Here is a 17,843-nt window from a genome sequence, read left to right as displayed (position 1 = left end):
CCCAATTCCCCTGAGCCAGTGGGTTTTTACCAGGGTAAATGAGCTCACAGGAGAGGTTTGGTGCAAGAAGACAGAGGGCTGAGTGGGTCTGAGGAGAAGAGAGACTATGTGGGGGCATAGCATAGACCAGTTACATAGAGGCAGCTTCCCTAAATGCCCTCTCATGTTTGCCTTCCTAATGTTGCTTTTAAGTCACTGTACAGATGACAAGATTTTTGCCTGGCCAGAAGTCCCACCCAATGCAGTGGGACACCATTCAGACTGTTCTTTAATCTTATGGGGGGAGGGATGTTCTCTTTCTTTCTCTCTTCATGCTCAGTGCTTACCATCCTCAAATAGGGGCACAGCTGGGTTCAGGGATTGCCTCAGTGTGGTGTTTACATGGGATTTTAAGCTCATATTTGGCAAAGCAGTTGTTGTGTGCTGGGTTTTGGAAACACTATCAACAAAGACAGTAATGGTCTTCTGAGGGAAAATACTATAATGTTTGATTAACAACAATCTTCTGAATTACAAAGCAAACCCACAAAAATCCCAGCCTGTGAATTTAATTAAAAAGAAAAAACAAACCACAGACAGCTTTTTCATTAACTGTATTTAGTGTACTTACCTTACATCACTCCAGTAAGATCAACCAGGCTGTTCCTGGGGTAAGTCTAGTCTGTGTTGCCAGCTAGTACGCAACACATCGGTTCTCTTTGGAAAAGTACAAGAAAAAGACAAAGCTGAAAGTAGCAGGAATTATGTTTCAATGCAGAACAAGTTCCACTGAGCAGGGAGGGCAAGAAGCAGTGGAATCTGCCCCGTTACATTCTGCAGGGCTAAAGGTGAGTCAAAATGCAATGCATTTTGTCGTCTTCCCCCTAGCACAATGGCTTCGTTTCCTGTCTTGAAGCAAGAGACGTTGTTTCAGAACGGTACCTGGAGCTATCGAATTCCAGCCCTGCTCTACCTGCCACGTTTCAGCATCATCCTGGCGTTTGCTGAGGAACGAGAGGATGTGGTGGATGAACATGCCAAGCTAATAGCGATGCGCAGAGGCGTGTATGACCCAACCACGCACCACGTTCAGGTACCAGTGTGGGGAGAAAACGGGGGAGACTGCCCAACTGTACTGCTCCCCTGTCCCCAAATGAGTTGAATGTGTTTGCCCTCTTGCTGTAGGGAGAGGGCAGCTTCTCCTTCTCCCCAGTTATAGGAGACAAATCTGCTTATAAGTAATGCATGTGTCATTATAACTGCTGGGATTCAACCCCATAATTGGGCAGCTGTTAGGGGGACTAACGTGGGCAGGTGCAGCAGATTTTCTGGGGATGGCTTTGACCCATCATAGCAGAGCTGGGGAAGCAGATAGAGAGATGGGACAAAAGTCCTGTTGCAACAGCAAAGATGTGAAGGAGAGGCAGAAATGGGGAGTGCCACAGGGATGGGGAGGAGTGAATTAGCAATCAGTGACTTTTTTTTAATTAATCTTCTTAGGACTAATTTCTGGTTTAAAAAAACAATTGAGAACAGCTAGTCTCCCCATGCGAAAGAGTGTCATCTGGTTTGTCTGTGCCAGTGAATTGGCTACCTTATTAATCTACCAGTTATTATTAACAGTTATCTTGCTGGGTGACTGGAGGTGGTGGATACTCTATTTGTAATCATTTGTTGCATTTGCAAATGCATTAATGTTTGGGGGGGAAGGAGGGGGGAAGTCATTATCTCTTTCTATTCCAATCCTTCATTGGTGACTGGTTGTCTCAGATTATAGACTCTTAAGAGCTGGAGTCTGCCTAGCAGAAGCAGCCTCTGAGCGCACCTGCAGTGTCATACCATTCAGGTAACATCTTGTGTAACCCCCTGTAATTCAGTTAAGTAGGGCTCAGTTGGGCATAAACTTAGTAATTTGTGTTCACATGCTAGACTTTCTTAAAATGGAAATATTAAATATTCCAAAAATTAATACTGGTTGAATAGACAAAGATAAGACATGACCAAAAAGGGTAATCAGCAAGTCAGGGTAGAAAAGCTAATTAGTATAATATTACCAGAAAATACTGCTGCTTTTACCAAGCCAATAACACTACGTAGGAATAATTTTCTAACTGCAATGTTAGTGTTAGAAATTGTGTTATGTGCTATTCATTTAAAGACAAACAGGGCTCAGAGGGTAGTTATACCTGCTCTGCAACCTGTTTTCTGCATCAAACAACTCGGGGTCCAAATTTCCACACCAGACTGTGTAAAGCCATGCAATCGGCTCTAGCGAGGGGCTTCAGTGTAGGCTGGGATGCCCATTCATACACAGATCAAAATGGAGGAATAGGAGTCTGAATGGAAAGGAATTTGTCAGCATCCAGGATACTTGAAAAGGGCTCAGTTATCTAGCCGACTTTCTAAGAAACACTGACACAGCACAGTGTCTGTACCAGCACACTTTGACCACTGGGCATGTCTGTGTGTCACATATATTTGTGAGAATTTCTGAAGACTCAGCTACTGTAGTTTTTTTAAACAGTGTCATCAGACACTAGCTGCATTGAGATACAGAGCTGTCAGCTCCTCAATGAGTAGTAATTAAAAAGAACATAACGCACCTGTTTGAAGTGCATGTGCATTGTGTCATCCAAATAACTTTCACTTACGCTTGGCGATGCCAGTATATTGTTTTCCCATTTCTTGCTCTATCCACTAACTTGCTTCTCTTCTGTTCTTCTCATGCTCTTCTGTAGCTTTTATCCAGGCATCCTTACACTCTAACATGGATCTATTTGTAATGGTGTGTTCATTCTTGTCTCCCTTCACACGGGCCTTGGCAGTGGAATAGCATGGAGACCATTGTCAGTGCGCAGCTGAAAAACCACCGATCTATGAACCCCTGTCCTGTTTACGATGAGGTCTCAGGGAAACTGATCCTGTTCTTCATAGCTGTCCCAGGAAAGATCTCTGAGCAGCATCAGCTCAGGACAAAGATCAACCTGGTACGTCTCTGCTACGTCACTAGCATGGACCAAGGACGCACCTGGAGCACTGCCCAGGATGTCACCGATGGTACCATTAGCACTGAGTACAAGAACTGGGCAACTTTTGCAGTGGGGCCGGGTCATGGATTACAGTTGCTCAACGAGGCCCGGAGCCTTGTGATTCCTGCCTATGCCTATCGTATCTTGGACCCTAAGCAACACCCCACCCCTCATGCCTTCTGCTTCATCAGCTCTGACCACGGGACAACGTGGGAGATGGGGAACTTCGTGGGGGAGGAGAGTGCGGTGGAGTGCCAGGTAGCGGAGGTGCACACCTGTGGCAGGAAGGTCCTCTACTGCAATGCAAGGAGCAGCAGGGGCGTCAGAATCCAGGCTGTCAGCTACAACCACGGGGTGGACTTTCAGGGAGGCCAGCGGGTTGAAATGTTAGTAGAACCTCCCTCTGGATGTCATGGAAGTGTTACTGCCTTCCCACCCCCCCCTGATGCTAGATGCCAAGATAGTTGGTTGCTCTACGCTCATCCTACAGACCCAAAGGGTCGAAGAGATTTAGGAATTTACCTCAACAAAAGCCCTTTAAATCCAGCACATTGGACAAAACCAAGCATCCTCTTCAAGGGTTTGTGTGCTTATTCGGATCTGCAGTACATGGGGGTTGGGCCAGATGGTTCACCCTTGTTTTCCTGCCTCTTTGAATATGGCACCCACCAACAATGTGAAGAGATAATTTTTGTAATGTTCACTTTGAAGCAAGCCTTTCCATCAGAGCGTTGAGTCTCGAGCCTTTCCATCAGCATCCCTCTGAAAACCACCTTTGCTGATACTTCTTTTCACTGTTCCTTCTCATCTTTCAGCAAAAGGGGTTTTTTTTGTACTCCTCCTGCACCCTTAGTTTGACATTGGCTTGTGGTGTCTGTAGATTATGAAGTCTATTAAACATACTAAAACTGAACATGTGTTTGGTTTTGTTTTCTGTTGCTTGTTCTCCCTTCTCGCCTTTCCCTTTGGCTGCCATCTTAAACATCACGTGCTCAAAACAAGCATGACCTTTGTATAGGGCCTCTTGCCTTGAGGCCTAGGGACACGCATGCTGACCACATAGGGACTGTGTGGGAACAGAAGGCAGCGATTTTATGCTGAGCTGTATTTAGTAAGTTGTGGAGAAAGTGCTAGAGAGGACATTGGGCTTACTGCCCTGTATCTGCAGTTACCTTCTTCAGAAAACTGCTTTGGCTCTGGTTAGGTGCTCTTCTTTTTGCAGTCACTGTAGGACTTGCTGGCAACTCTAGGTTTCAGGGCTTGCTGTCTTCTCGTTTCAAGCAAGGCCATGGGATGCCTTGCTCTTAGGGATATTCCTTGCCCACTTCTGCAGTGGATTTGGGGTTGCCTTGCTGAGTTCCCAGCCCCCCCAGGGACTTCTTACTTCCATTACTTCTCCTTACTTCCCATGCTGTATGTTCTTGCTTATTTGCCCTTTTGCTTACACAGCACTGAGAAGCTGCAGTTTTTCATGTGTAAGAAAACCACAGCCTCATGTGTTCCAGCTGTTCCCTCTCCCTGAGCAGTGACAGCAGGACCCATGCAGGACACCAGGACCCCCCCATGTTTGGGGATAGGGCAAGTGGCAGAAATGGCATTTTGCCTGTATTGAAACTGCAGGATCAGGACAGGTCTGCAGAGGGAGCTCCCAATTTCTAGTCAGGAGGGGAAATACTTGCTGGTCTTTCTAACAGAAGTGCTAAGCCATGATCCACATGGCAACTGTTCTTATCGCTGACCACCCAATGTCTTGCAAGCATGGCTGTTGTTATTGCAGAGTATTATTGGCATATGAGGCACTGCATCAAATAAATAACATTGCCCCACTTCCAGCAAATTGCAAAGGCACAGGTGTCAGGAAGGGGGACCTGACCAAGCTCAGAGCAGCATGAGAGGTGCTCAAGCTGGAAGGCTTTCCAATGTAGACAGATTTTTCAGCAGGCTTCTGAAGGAAACAGCACCAGTTTTGGTGAGAGTGAGACTATTCTGAGGCTACGGTGTGATTTGAAAGGATGCATTATGCAGTGAGTAGACAAGGGGAGTGACCAGAAATGAATGGGTACCAAGGGAGACACGTCAGAGTAGATGAAGCTATGAAAGCTTTACCCATGCCTCTGGACAAAATTCTGCTTTATGAACCAGTCTGTGCTTGTTTGCTGTGTGCTGTATTCTGTGTGTGTGTGTGTACATGTAGAATGGCTCCAAGGAAAACATGTTTGTTTACTCTATTGGTGAAGAAAAATACCTGCTTTCCAGAGTGCCCTCAGAACACATCCTCTTTGGGGAATGCTAGCAGGTCCCATAGGATCCTTTGCACTGCCACTGCTCAGGTCTGCGAGTCTCTGCTTGCTCAGTGTTCCCACCCTTGCCTTTTATTGTTGTTAGCTTTCAGGGGTAGTGGGAGAAGAGGCCCTGATTTTTCTCACTGTCTAGGTTTGTTTCAGGGCACCTGGGGGCTGCAGGTACCAAGAGAGTGAAGAGATCTCATGGCCTTCACAAATACACCTGTAATTTGCTGAGCCTTGCCTGAGCAGCAGGTCAGTAACATGCTGGGCTGGAGTAGCACAGAGTAGCTCAGCTAACCAGTACTTTGTGGGTATTGCTCATGTGCTCTTTAGACATAGGCCAGAGTCTAAACACACCTTTGTGGCCAATGGCCTGTTACTGATGCCTAATGGGGGAATGTTATATTTAGACTTCAGCAAAGCTGACTGCTGTCCTATAGACTTAACCTCCCTCATCAGGCATACTGTGAAATACATTTGTTTCATGACATGAAAGTGCATATTTGAGAACTTTTCATCTGACCAAGCCTGGCAGCACCCATGCTGATGCAGTGCACAGGCTGAACATATGCGGGCATTTTGGGTGACCATTGTGCATCTTGCATGATGCTACAGACAGTATTTATCTACTGGTTCTGGACAGGCTGGTGAGTTCACAGCCAGCTGGTACAATACTACCTGGACATCTGTAGCAAACCCAGTTTAGATAAAGTGTTTATTGCAATGTCTGAGAGACAGCTTGGAATAATACCCTAATGTGGGAAAAAATAATGTTTGCTTTGTCTGCAGACTGCCAGGGCTGCAATTTTTGATTATCCAACATCAAAACATGTCCCAGTTCTTTGTGGCCTCATTCTCTCAAGTAAGTTTAAATGAAATACTGCTGTAGTTACCTAAAAGCTTCTGTTGAGTCTGGGTTGGATTTGTCTGACAGATGTACTCATTATTCTTTTGTTTTACAAGGGTAGCTCTTACACAGTCTTTTGTCCCGACTGTGGGATGACAGTGTAGACTATTCAAAGCACATCCTATTCCTTGTGGAAACCTTAGGGCTGTACTGGCTACATTTGTAGTATCACCTGGCATGTAACTGGTGCAGGCTGATCACTGTATTCCCCCTCTATGGCAAACGCTCTAGCTCCCCTCTAGATAACTTCTCTAATCTTTTCTTCTTCAGATCTACTCACCAGCCTTCTCTGACACAGGCACGAATGGAAAGAAAATGAATGGCATAAGCATCTCTTGCAGAACAGCCTCTTGTCTCTGTGCGGGACAGAAGAAGTTACCACTGTCCTTTGGGAATCAGGTAGTTCAGGATATGCATGCACTTGTGTGCTGACCACGCAAGGATTGGTCTTTCTCCAGCGCTGCAGAGTTCACATGCCAGCACCATGAGAAGTAAAACAGATGCCATTTCCTCTTCAGGCAGTGTTGAGAACGAGCTATTGGGGATCACAGAGCTGTTCATGTTTAGGATTGGGATTCACCTTTTGAGCAGCTGGAGCTGTACTGTGCTTTCTTTTAGGACCAAGAAATACTCACAGACACCAGCCTGCACATCTTATTGCCACAATCATCATGTGTTTGGATCCCATCCCCTTGTTTATGTCTCCACTTCAAGGAGTTGTGTGTGGCTAGACAGGGGATTCACACATTTGAAGGAAATAGCAGCAGCTTGCTAAAAACTGAAGTTGGTGGCAGGATGGATAGGAGTTAAGTGTTAAGTATACAGCTAATCAGTCTCAGATGTCTAACCGGGGCTTGTACCTCTCTGTTACCTTGTGTTAACTTGCAGTAGATCAGGAGAAGCTCTCCAAATACAGTTTCATTCCAGCAAAACTCATGTTGTGCAGCAGCTCTGTCCACTCTGCATCCACGTATGGGTCTGTTGCATGGAGAGCACTGTGAGGTCAAGCAGTGGTTTGACATTCAGAGCTGTTCTGCTTCCTGCTGCAGCTGTGCTCCAGAGAAGCTACTCTAAGTATCAGAAATCCCAAGGAGCTGGTACAGGTGAGGCTAGCAGCACACTATGGCTAGGCAGGGCTGTCAAAGGAGCTGCACAGTACCTTTGCCACATGCAGACACTCTTCTCAGTGGGGAGAATAGGGTTTGTAACCACTCTGTAGCTTACAAGAGCTTACAGCTACTGTCCATGCAGAGCCACTTCATGGCATTTAGCATCTGACTCCATTTAGGCACCTGAATCCATGGGAGTTTGGCTCCTAAAGCCCTGTGTGGATCTGGGTGAAGCTGAAGGGCAAGTCCAGCTGAGTTAATTTTGGTCTGTAAACAGTGCTTGCTCAGTGTGGACAGGAAGCCCTGCACATTGCAGTTCTGCCCATTTAGCGGGGTCCTATGCTGGCCTCACAATTTTGAATTCCTGGTGCCCACAGTTTAACTGCAATGGCAGAGATTAAGCTGGACAATGCAGAGCAGATGTCTGGGTAACTGAAAGCACCAGGAAGGCCAGCAGGGATGAATGCTGGGCTGTACTGGTTCACTCTCCCTCTCCATACCCACAAATTCTAGTCTCTCCCAGTTCGGTGATAGGCTGCTCTCTCCTGCCTTGCTGTCCATGCTGCGTACAGGGGCAGCACTCCATACACGATCCAGGTACCATGGTTCCAGCACTTCTCCTGGCTCTGGGAGGCGAAGGTTGCATCAGGCTGGCAGTGTCTGTGCCTTTCCTGGGAACTCTCCCTCTGTACTCTGAGTCCCAGGCAGACTCCCAGCTCAGCTGCTGCTTTTAAGTATAGCTCAAATATGGATGTGCAGAAGTGCTGCCTTCAAAGGCAGAGTGGTTGGAGGTACAGGATAGGCAACCAAATTTGTCATGCAGGCAGTGCCCCTGTAGCAATGTCCTTGCTTGCTGCAAATGTGCCCCTCGTTGCTTTGCCTTGGAGACGCAGCACTGAGCGTGCCATACAGCACAGACAAGGGGCAGATGTACAGACAAAGAAAAGGGAAGTGAAAGCTCCAGTTCTCCCCTCTCTGACGCAGGTTGTCAGATATGGCTTTGCTCCATTCCACCTTTGGGGATTCAAAGCAGGAAAGATCTTCGAATCCATCTCACAGTAGCTGACAGGGAGCTTTGGTCACAAATCCCCAGAGCAAATCAGCCTATAAGTCTGTTTCTGTGCACGGAAACATGCAGGGGTAATTTTTTTTCCAGTTCTTTGAAGTCCTCTCCTCACACCTAGCTAGATGTGAGGACTAGGCAAGGCAGGAATAGGGCAGTCAGTGCTAAGTATCCTAATGCACAGTGTGTTTCTGATCAGTCTGAGATTTATTTATTCCCCATGGAGACCTGTAGTGGGTAGGACAGACAGACAGGAAAAAGATTGAAACTCAAAGGGTCTGGCAAGAGATCGTAAATGGGACGGCAGGCCACCAAAGCCTGGGGGACTGAATCGGTGGGGGAGCAGAAGAGATCTCCAGCTGCGCCTTTTTGATACAGAGTATTGGGACATGAAGGGGGAGGGAAAGGCAGAGGACATGGGCTTGCTAGTCACTTCAGCTGCAGCATGAAGAGGGAGAGCGGGGGCTGCAGGAACATGTCACACTCACTCTCTGAGCTGTTTGAGTTGAGGAAGTTGTCCGCGGCTGAGTTTCCTTTCCCTCTCTGTACTATTGAAACAGGAAGCTGGTGAGCTGAAGCTGCCTGATCGTTACACACAGACACACAGGCAGCTCTGGCAGCTCCTGGGTTGGCATTCAGGTTTCCTCCAGCTCCAGCGATGGATCAGTGCTGGTACCACGGCAACATCACTCGCTCCAGAGCCGAAGACCTGCTCTCCAAAGTAGGCAAGGATGGCAGCTTCCTTGTGCGGGCCAGTGAGTCAATTGCTTCGGCATATGCACTCTGCGTGCTGTAAGTACAGCTTTCAACCTCGCGCTTCACGCAGACACTTTTGTCCCCGCTTGTGCAGGTTGTTACCCCCTGCACCCTCTCTAGGACAGAGGCAAATGGCCACTGTACTCACTGGGAAGGTGGAACCCACATCAGAGCATGGCTGGTTTCAGCTGACTGGGCCACAGGGTAGGGAAGGGTTGGGAGCAGTGCCAGGCTGAACAAACCCATATTCTTTTACTGCTGTACTGCTCACACTACTCTTGCCCCTGATTCAAAAGGAGAGAATAATCAAAGATACTGCAGCTGTGCTCCGAGAGAAAATAACCTCTTGACCTCTTTGAGCCTGTTAACAACTTGGGTCAGGTATTTACATTTAACAACTCAAGTACTGAGCTTGGTACCCTCCTAGGCACTTTTCTTGCTCTGGTTCAGCGTGTGTTTGATGCACCTGCCTGTACAACGCTGTGTCCCATTCAGCAAAAGGCTTGAAATAGTTCCTGGAGCTGTGCATGATACACCCAGCACAGCGGTGGTTCTACCTGCATCATTAATGTGGCTCACGGGGTAAATATTTCATGTGGGAAATAGGGAGAGAACTGCTGGCAGCCCTGACCCTCCCATTCTGAGTTGGGGCTGGGGACCAGAGAGCAAGGCCTCCTGCTCTGGGTTTGTGAGGGGCAGGTGTTATTCCTGGAGGCAGGAGTGCAGGGGCAAGAGGAGACTGAAGTCAGTAGGAGAAGTCTGAGGCATTTGACTTTGCATTACAGAGAGATAAGACAGTTGCTCTCTGCTTAGGAGAAATCAAGAGAGCCTCTGTGAGACCCTGTTCTGCCTATCAGATCCTCTTTGCTGCCATTGTGCAGCAGATTAATAAAATTTATTTCAACCTTACCCCACATTAAATTACAAGCAGGTTTCTCAGGGTAGTTTCTTTCTGAAAGTGTATTTCTTGCAGTGGTAAAGGTGGTGCTGCTGTTTATAACTCTGGTCTAACTGCTTGTCTCTGAGGTCAGACTTCTGGTGACAGCAGTCTGCTGCAGAGGATTCATCTGCAGAAAAGCTTGGGGCTGGGTAACTGCCCTGTAAGTGTAGGTGTTGGACTGTGAGAGATCGGTGGCTGGGTAATGGGGGTGTTCACAAAGTGCAGAGAGCCTCTGTGCCTGCCTGTTAAGATGTTTGTAATAACATGGGGAAGAGTTTTGTCTTTCTGGAGGGAGCAGAGAAAGAAGGGCGGCTGCAGATGAATAGCCAGGACAAGCAGGAGGAAGGAGGGGCAATCATGTAGCACGGTCTGAGGGCCCAAGTTGCAAGTCAGGGAACATTTTACTAGAATAGACTGTTGCTTCCATTTAGTGTTTTTAGTATGACCCCTTTGATTTGCCTTGTAACCAGAATATACACAAAATATGTCTATGGAGTGATGGTGGGGATTAAAGAAAGGGAGGGTGCTGTAAAAATGTCTACTAACATGCATTTGCATAAGTTTTTCCATTGTAAATGTTTACACAGCCAACTTTGAAAGCCTTTTGTGACTTGAGAGACATGGGATCAGGAAATAGAAACAATATCATGACCAGGATTTTCTGAACCGGGAGCCAAAGGTTATGTTCTTAAATCCATTCTGAGGTGGCTAACATGAATGGCTTGATTAAAGAAATGGGGAGCACCCAGCCAAGAGCAGACGGATCTGTGGTGTGAAGGGCTGGCATTAATTACAGTCTGAGAAATGTCACACAAACTTCTGACAAAGTACCTAACAAGCTTTCAGCTTATGCTGGTTTGCAGTTAAGTTTGTGAAGAGAAAGGGTTAAAGGTGGTGAATAAGTCTTTCCCTCAGAATGTCATCTTGACAAAATGGGCAGCTTTGCTGAAGCTGAAAACTTCCTCAGAGATGTATCAGTTTCAGCTGTGTTGTTGACTGGACGGTGTTTGAAGTTTGAGCTCTTCAGTTACTTCTGTTTAAAAAAGAGAGAGGCTGGAGACAAAGAATGAGAGAGAGAGGGGAATTGAAAGCCTGACTGCAAAAGGCTTTCACAAAAACAGAATTATGTTGAAAGTGCGAAAGTGTCAACTATGTATAGATAAGAAAACAAAAAAACATGAAATTTACTCTGAAAAAGAAGAGCCATATTCTACAAAGCTCTAATATTTATTGGGCAGATCAGTCAAAATCCAGCAAAAGCACTTACTATATCATAGAATGAAATAGTGATTTTCTTGAAGATCTGCTTTAGGAAAATAGGGTTTGTATAAATATAGACAAGTAAGGGAGGTGTATTTGCAGGGCCTTTTAAGAGTGCCTCCCCCCCTTTTCTGAAACTTGGAACAGCAGCATTTAACTTAGCAGAGAGCTGAAACAGTCAGCAAATGCAGAGGGAACGCTCCTCCCCCTGCACTGCTGTCCTCTGCTCTGCTGGTCACACTGCCCCATAAAAGGCAAGAAGCAAAGCCATTTTCCTCCTCCTTTCTCTGTGCCTGGATCATTTGATCTGCCAGTTTATTGACAAGAAATGGGCTCTTTAACTTACTTGGAAGGGAATGCCTGGATCCTGAAATCAAAAAGAACCTGCTTAGTGTTCACAGCATGCTGCACCTGAACTGGTATCATTCCTCCAGGGGATCTTCTGTTGGTGGTTCGTGTGTGAATGGCTGCAGGATTAACAACACTTCTAGAGATGACCCTCAAGGCTAGCTGCAGCTTTGGGATCCCTCTCAGAGGACACTGCCTGTGAGATGCCATTTCCAGCCCTCTGGGGGGACGGCCTCTCTCATGGTGCACTTAGCACCATGCCTAGCATGATAGTCCTGTTTAGGATTTCCAGGCACGCCCAGTATGCACATCATCACCTGTGCATAAAAACACGTATGGCAGGAGAGGAAAGAGAAAATACAAGCCTTGTCCCCTTTCCTCCTTTGGTTGGTTGTCTCAACCAAGCAAGACAGAGATGGCAAAGTACTTGGAGACATGTTTAAGCTGAGGCTAATGTTGTATTTACCCCCCACATAGACAGCCTGAACAGTGGTTGAGCAATTCTGAAGTCAACCCAGTTTTTACGGGGGACCTGGAATGTGACAGTAATTGGGGCCACATAACTTAACAGTCAGGACGCTGAGAGAGAAAGCCTAAGGGTAGAAATGGAGTAAGAGTCCCAGTCTTCTCCATCCACATGCACTAAATTAGGGGACTGCTAAAGAGGATTCCTGCTTTTGATCCTAGGAAGTGCTCCTCCCTGCTCCTGTCTCACCCAACAGCCCTTCTTTCCTTGCTCTTCCACTGATCTCACCTACCCTCAGCTTAAACCTCTTTACAAGTATTATGACAGCAGCCTCGTAAGGCCTGTGTGATGGGGGCACTTTCTGTGAAGGTAACAAGGAGGGTCCTCTTGTGACAAACCATTGAGCTGGTTTGTTTATCACTTTCATAATCTCCACACACAAAAATTTTCTCTCATCAGCTGCATGAGCAGTTCTGCTTAGCCCTGTTTGCATATCAGCAGGAGGAAATGGTGTAAGAGAACTGCATTGACAGATAAAAACAAAACCCATACCCTTCCTTGGGGCATATCCTCATCTGGCGTTGATTGCCCTGGGCTTGGTGAAATTAGCAATGTTGTGGCAATCCAAAGCAGTTGGGGATCATGTCTGTGACTTCCAGCTCTGTACCAGATCCTCAGCTGTGTGAATTAATAGGTGCCTGTCTTGCATTGCTTAGTAAAGTGGTACTGAGCTCTGGGAGCAGTTCTAATTCTTCTGTGTCCTTTGCATTAATGCCATCAAAAGATACAGGTTCATGTGGATACATGACAAAATTCTCCAAACACCCTGGAAAAACTCAGCTATGATTTATGAGTAATTTCTCTTCATTTCCAGTTGCTCTTTGTGACTCCTTGTATAAGGCTGCCTAAAATCCTGGCAATCTCTCTTTCTCTCTCCTGCATGGAGTGATTCTGAAAGGCATGTGATGAATAGACTCACAACATAATTGTAAAAGAGATGAGGATGTTTTATTGATCTGCCTGATCTCCCCAGCTGGGGGGCTGACCTCAGCCCATATTTCATGACAATTCCACAGGTAATGCAGTGTTTCTGTTATGGCCAAGGAAGCTCTCAGAGTGGATTCCATTTTTTCCTTTGAGAGGAAGGGGTTGAAACCAGCATTGTTTGTTGGCTTGAAGCCATATTGTATGTTTTAACAGAGTGTTTTGCAGGTGACTTAAGAGATTTGACCAATCTGTTGTTCACTTGGGAGAAAGGTAAAAATATATTTTTTTAGTCAACACTTCTTGGGCAAGCTCCACAAAGCTCAGCAGCTGCTGAGGGAGGTCATGCTTACCATGTTACAGCACTGCTCAGGCTTCCCTTGGGCTCTTGTGCATTAATGTGGCCCTCCACTGGGCAAAAGATTCCTTCATCCCCCCTTAAATAAGAATCTAATTGAATTTAGCTGGGACAAAATGTTCGTTATGGCTGATCTACAGATGCACATGTGCAGTGTGCATCCCCACCAGGATAGCGAGATGGGTTTTCATTTAGGCTGTTGTTTAGGATTTGTGCATGAAAATGTGCCTAGCAATCAGCTGTCTTACTGTGATTTAGCTGAAATCTATTATTTGTTTTTTCCAATACAAGTCAACGCACATACTAGCCCTTCAATTTACTCATTCATTGCTGATTTTGGCCCTGTGTCTTTTGGATTTCTGCTTTTTCATTCCTTCCTGAGACGCCCACTCTACTGACAGCTAGAGCCATTTGGTGTTTTCTTTCTTTCCGGCCAGAAGAAGAGTTGAATAACTCACTCTGAGGCTGATGCTGATGACACTGCTTTTTGCAGTGACATCTGCAAACATGTCTCAGTGACCAGGAACACTTCAGGTTTGTGTTAGTTCACAGACTCCAGGGAAAGAAATAGAGAGAAATGTTTAAAACCGTTGTGCATGAAGCCATCTATGTGTCTCGGGATCTTCCAATACCTTTTCTCACGGGGAGGGGTGCCACGGTGTGATTCCCTTCTGGAGATGGTCTAACTATATCTCCTCTGATCTGTTCCAGGTTCCGGAATTGCGTTTATACCTACCGAATCCTGCCCGATAAGGAAAATAAGCTAATTGTCCAGGTAAGCCATGCTGTGTACCATTCAGTTCCACAAAGATGCACCTAAGACCACTCACTGCTTTTTTTCAAAGTAGTTCTAACACCAAGAGAAAAAGGATATAAGGAGTTAAACTAATGCCCGTGGCCAGCACAGTGCTAGTCTCCAGTCCACTGCTATGGAGATTTTAGTCTCTGGTCCACTGCTATGGCCATCAGCACACTCTTTAACATGTGTGCCTTCAATTCAGTGGCACTGCCATGTTTTATGTAACTGAGAACCTCAGCCCGTGGAATACCTCTTCCTCTGAAGCCAGCTTCTTATCAATACATTGTGGATCTTTTCAATCCAAAATTGCAGCACAATTTACCTACACCCAGAGAATGTAAATTGAGTTGTGGTCTCAGGATCCAGAAAGTACCAGGATTGAGGGCAGGAGTTTCAGACCTTCTGTTTATTCCTATTCTGCTTTAGTATCCTGAATGAGCCACTTCCCCTTCCTGTACCACCTCTCAGCCCTTGTTTTCTCAATATAGATCATGAAACTTGGGGTGGGGAGGGAAGCATAGTCTCTTACAGCCCCAAGAAGCAGGTATGGGTTTACTAGGAGGCAGTGGGGATTGTAGCCTACACATCCTCTTAGCACAGCCACTGCTGCATGGGCATTCCCTGTAAAATTAAATGGAAATGCCCATGTTACCCATGTGCCCCAGTCTGCCCTGCTATTCAGAGTGGGTCTACATTCGTTCCTTCCCATTTCAGATGACAGTTAGCTTCCCACACTAGAAATACAGATTTCTACCAACTCCATGTGCAGCTCACGCGGCTCACATGCACCATGTTACTTATGTATTTCCTGATGTGCTTCAGGGGCATCAGTTTTTCTTTGAGATCTGCACCAAAGAGGCAGCATATCTGAAACTAGAGTGGTCAGGTTAGTGAGAACAGTTGAGTGCTGGCAGCTTTCTTTCAGCTGTGGGCTGTTGATAAGCATTGTGGATTGTGTGTCCTGGGTGCACACACCCAGCCTGGCTCCCTCAAGAGCCACTTTTGGGTGGCTCAGGCTCAGGCTTTTCTTAGGAGCCCCACTCAGACGCAGCTCTGCACAAACACAGCTGTATTGCCACCAAGGCCAATTCCAGGTTCTTGGTGCTGTGCCCTGGAGGACTGTGTGCCCAGGGCCAGCCACCAGTTATCAGCGCGGTGTCCCAGTTGGCCTCACCAACTACAGCTGTTTTCCCCAGAGCTGTTGAGGTACCTCTGCCTTGCTTGCCACAGCACTTCCGTTTCCAAGGAGGAACTGGCAGCAGGACACTATGCCAGACTTGACCTGGGTCCATATGTGTTACTATAGCATGTCACCAAAGCTAATCCGTCTTCCCAGAGCACCGAGCAACACTGTGCAGAGGAACTTGTGCAGGCTCTGCAGGCTGCTAGTGTGGGACCAGCACTCAGCTGGAACTGAGTTCCTGTCATTCTGATCTGGCTCCACACACTATGCTGCAGGCTGTTTGTAGTAATACTTAATTTTTCTCCATCATCTGATGTATCTCAGCCTTATTGTCCTAAATAATGTGTTTTGGCATATTGTGCTGGTGTGATGATGTGTTGTGATGGTAAGATAGGTGTCCAGAAGGTGATATGGTGTTTATCATTACTTAGAGTACCTAGAGCACCTGCAGAGATCAGGATCTCATTGTGCCAGATAGCTCACAAGTGAAGCACCCTAGGCAGGGAGAGTGTTGGGGAGACCTGAGGCCCAGGCAATGGGTACAACTATCCAAGTCCCACAGCAGCTCTATGGTAGAGCCAGGACGGGAGTCCTTGCTCTGCACTGGCACCATGATGAGGAAGGGAACTTGTGGAACCCTAACTCTGAATGGGTTTGGGGTATGAGTTTGGCAGCTGCTTTGTCTTTTAGAAAACAAGCACAGAAATGATCATATGTTGACTTTTCACCTGAGGGAGAGGAACAAAGAAAGGCCAGAGGTTACCTGCAAAGGCAGCTACACAACCCAACACTTTGCCCTTATGTGCCCTGGATGGGCCTCGGCACCTTGGGCAAGGCCTGGCCCCACCTCAGCTGTCCTGCTAGCACGTCATGTGAGTGATGCTGAACATGCAGCCTGGCCTGCAACCTTTTCTAGAAGGGCACAGATGCCACAAGTTACAAGAGGGTTTGAAATCTGAGTTCAGAGCAACGTGCCTGTGTGCAGGCAGCTCTCCAGAGAGTGCTGGGCTGCAGGCTGCTGCCAGGACCTGCAGCTAAGGTATAGTGCAGACTTGGCATGTAGTTCTGCACATTACAACCTGGGAAGATGCGAGTTACGTTTCCCAGTTTGTACTGGATCTGTAATTGTTTCTGCCATGACAAAGGGCCTGTTTTCATGTACAACTATTCCTTTTGTCCACAGATCAGAGCGCTGCAGCCATAAGAAATCAGTATTTCTCTCTGCTGTAGCAATGGGCAGCTCTCATGCTGGATCAAGGTTTATGAACAAGCAGAAGGTGTGACTGATGTCCATCAGCTCAGGCTTTCCCCACCACACACACCTTAACCTCCTCACTTTCTAGTTCTCTGTAGAGAATTCTGCAGGGTATTATTTAAAAAAAAAAATGTTCTCATCCTCTCTGGGGAGGGATTATTGGACGACTGCTGGATCCAGACAGTGTTATTAGGACTCCTTGGGATCTTTCTCAATGAAACCTTTTGAAATCTACTAGATCTGTTAAGGAAGTATGATCTACCAGAAGAACACCCAAACTGATTTGTAAGATTCTCTTGGAATCTGTGTTGTGATTGTGAGGGATTTCTCTTGGGATGCAGAGGGACTGTGGTGGAATACCTTTGTATGCTGGGTTGCCAGGATATGTAGCTTAAATATCAGGAGTAGGCTAAATAAAGTGTGTTGTTAACTCATGTTTTGAAGACACAACACCTCCCGTTTTGTGCTGCTTTATTCCAGTTCTGTGGGAAAGGCAGAAGAAGGGGGCTGGCTTCTGGCAAGAGAGAGATGCAGTGAGAGTTGTAATTGAGGCTCAGGGCAAAACAGTCTCATGTTGTTGGCTGCTGTTCTTGGTACGTTGTTCCAGCTGGGCCAGACTTTTTTGGTTGCTTGTCTGCTGACTTTTGGATTAAAAAAAAAACTACTTCATGTGTATTAAAAGATCAGATTTTTGAAAAGAATAGTTCTCCTGTGCAAGGATGTAAAAGCTGTTGAATAGGGAAGGAGTTTTGACACTTTAAAAAGTCCCATTAAAAAGGAAAGAGTCTACTAATCCTATGGAATTAGATCAGGTGCTAAATTAATACAGCAATTAATACAGATGCTTCTCATTTCTGTGTTTATTTAAAAAAAAAAAAAGACATAGGAAAGATTCAATACGAAATCCTGAGATTAGCCTGTATTATTTACAAATACGGGCCTTGATCATGCAATGTGACCTTTTTTGTCTGCACAGTGCTCCTTCCTGAAGCTAACAAAGTTGTCTTCCTGCTCAGATCTGGGCTGTTGTCTGTCAGGCATTTTTCATGATGACAGCAGGTTCAGAAGACATGTAATATCACAGCTACATACACAGCACTTGTGACATAACAGCTCTCCCTC

At 46.3% G+C, this 17,843-nt stretch overlaps 2 protein-coding genes across 4 annotated transcripts in view; both read left to right on the top strand.

Moving 5' to 3' along the window:
- NEU2 (neuraminidase 2) overlaps positions 1-3,876 on the top strand; it is a 36,201-nt gene extending 32,325 nt beyond the window's left edge. For all 3 annotated transcript variants that reach the window (XM_019473404.1, XM_009284309.2, XM_019473405.1), the window contains 2 exons: positions 868-1,072; positions 2,805-3,876. In XM_019473404.1, coding sequence (XP_019328949.1) covers positions 868-1,072; positions 2,805-3,743 — 1,144 coding nt within the window. In that variant the 3' untranslated portion in view covers positions 3,744-3,876. The remainder of the gene's footprint in view (positions 1-867; positions 1,073-2,804) is intronic.
- Positions 3,877-9,009: 5,133 nt separating this feature from the next.
- INPP5D (inositol polyphosphate-5-phosphatase D) overlaps positions 9,010-17,843 on the top strand; it is a 62,575-nt gene continuing 53,741 nt past the window's right edge. The window contains exons 1-2 of the mRNA XM_019473392.1: positions 9,010-9,164; positions 14,196-14,259. Coding sequence (XP_019328937.1) covers positions 9,031-9,164; positions 14,196-14,259 — 198 coding nt within the window. The 5' untranslated portion in view covers positions 9,010-9,030. The remainder of the gene's footprint in view (positions 9,165-14,195; positions 14,260-17,843) is intronic.

This window comes from Aptenodytes forsteri, unplaced genomic scaffold, assembly GCF_000699145.1.
Source record: "Aptenodytes forsteri isolate BGI_AS27 unplaced genomic scaffold, ASM69914v1 Scaffold278, whole genome shotgun sequence".
NCBI lineage: Eukaryota > Metazoa > Chordata > Aves > Sphenisciformes > Spheniscidae > Aptenodytes > Aptenodytes forsteri.
The sequence above is the reverse complement of the archived record's forward strand: the minus strand, read 5'-3'. Positions and strand labels throughout refer to the sequence as shown.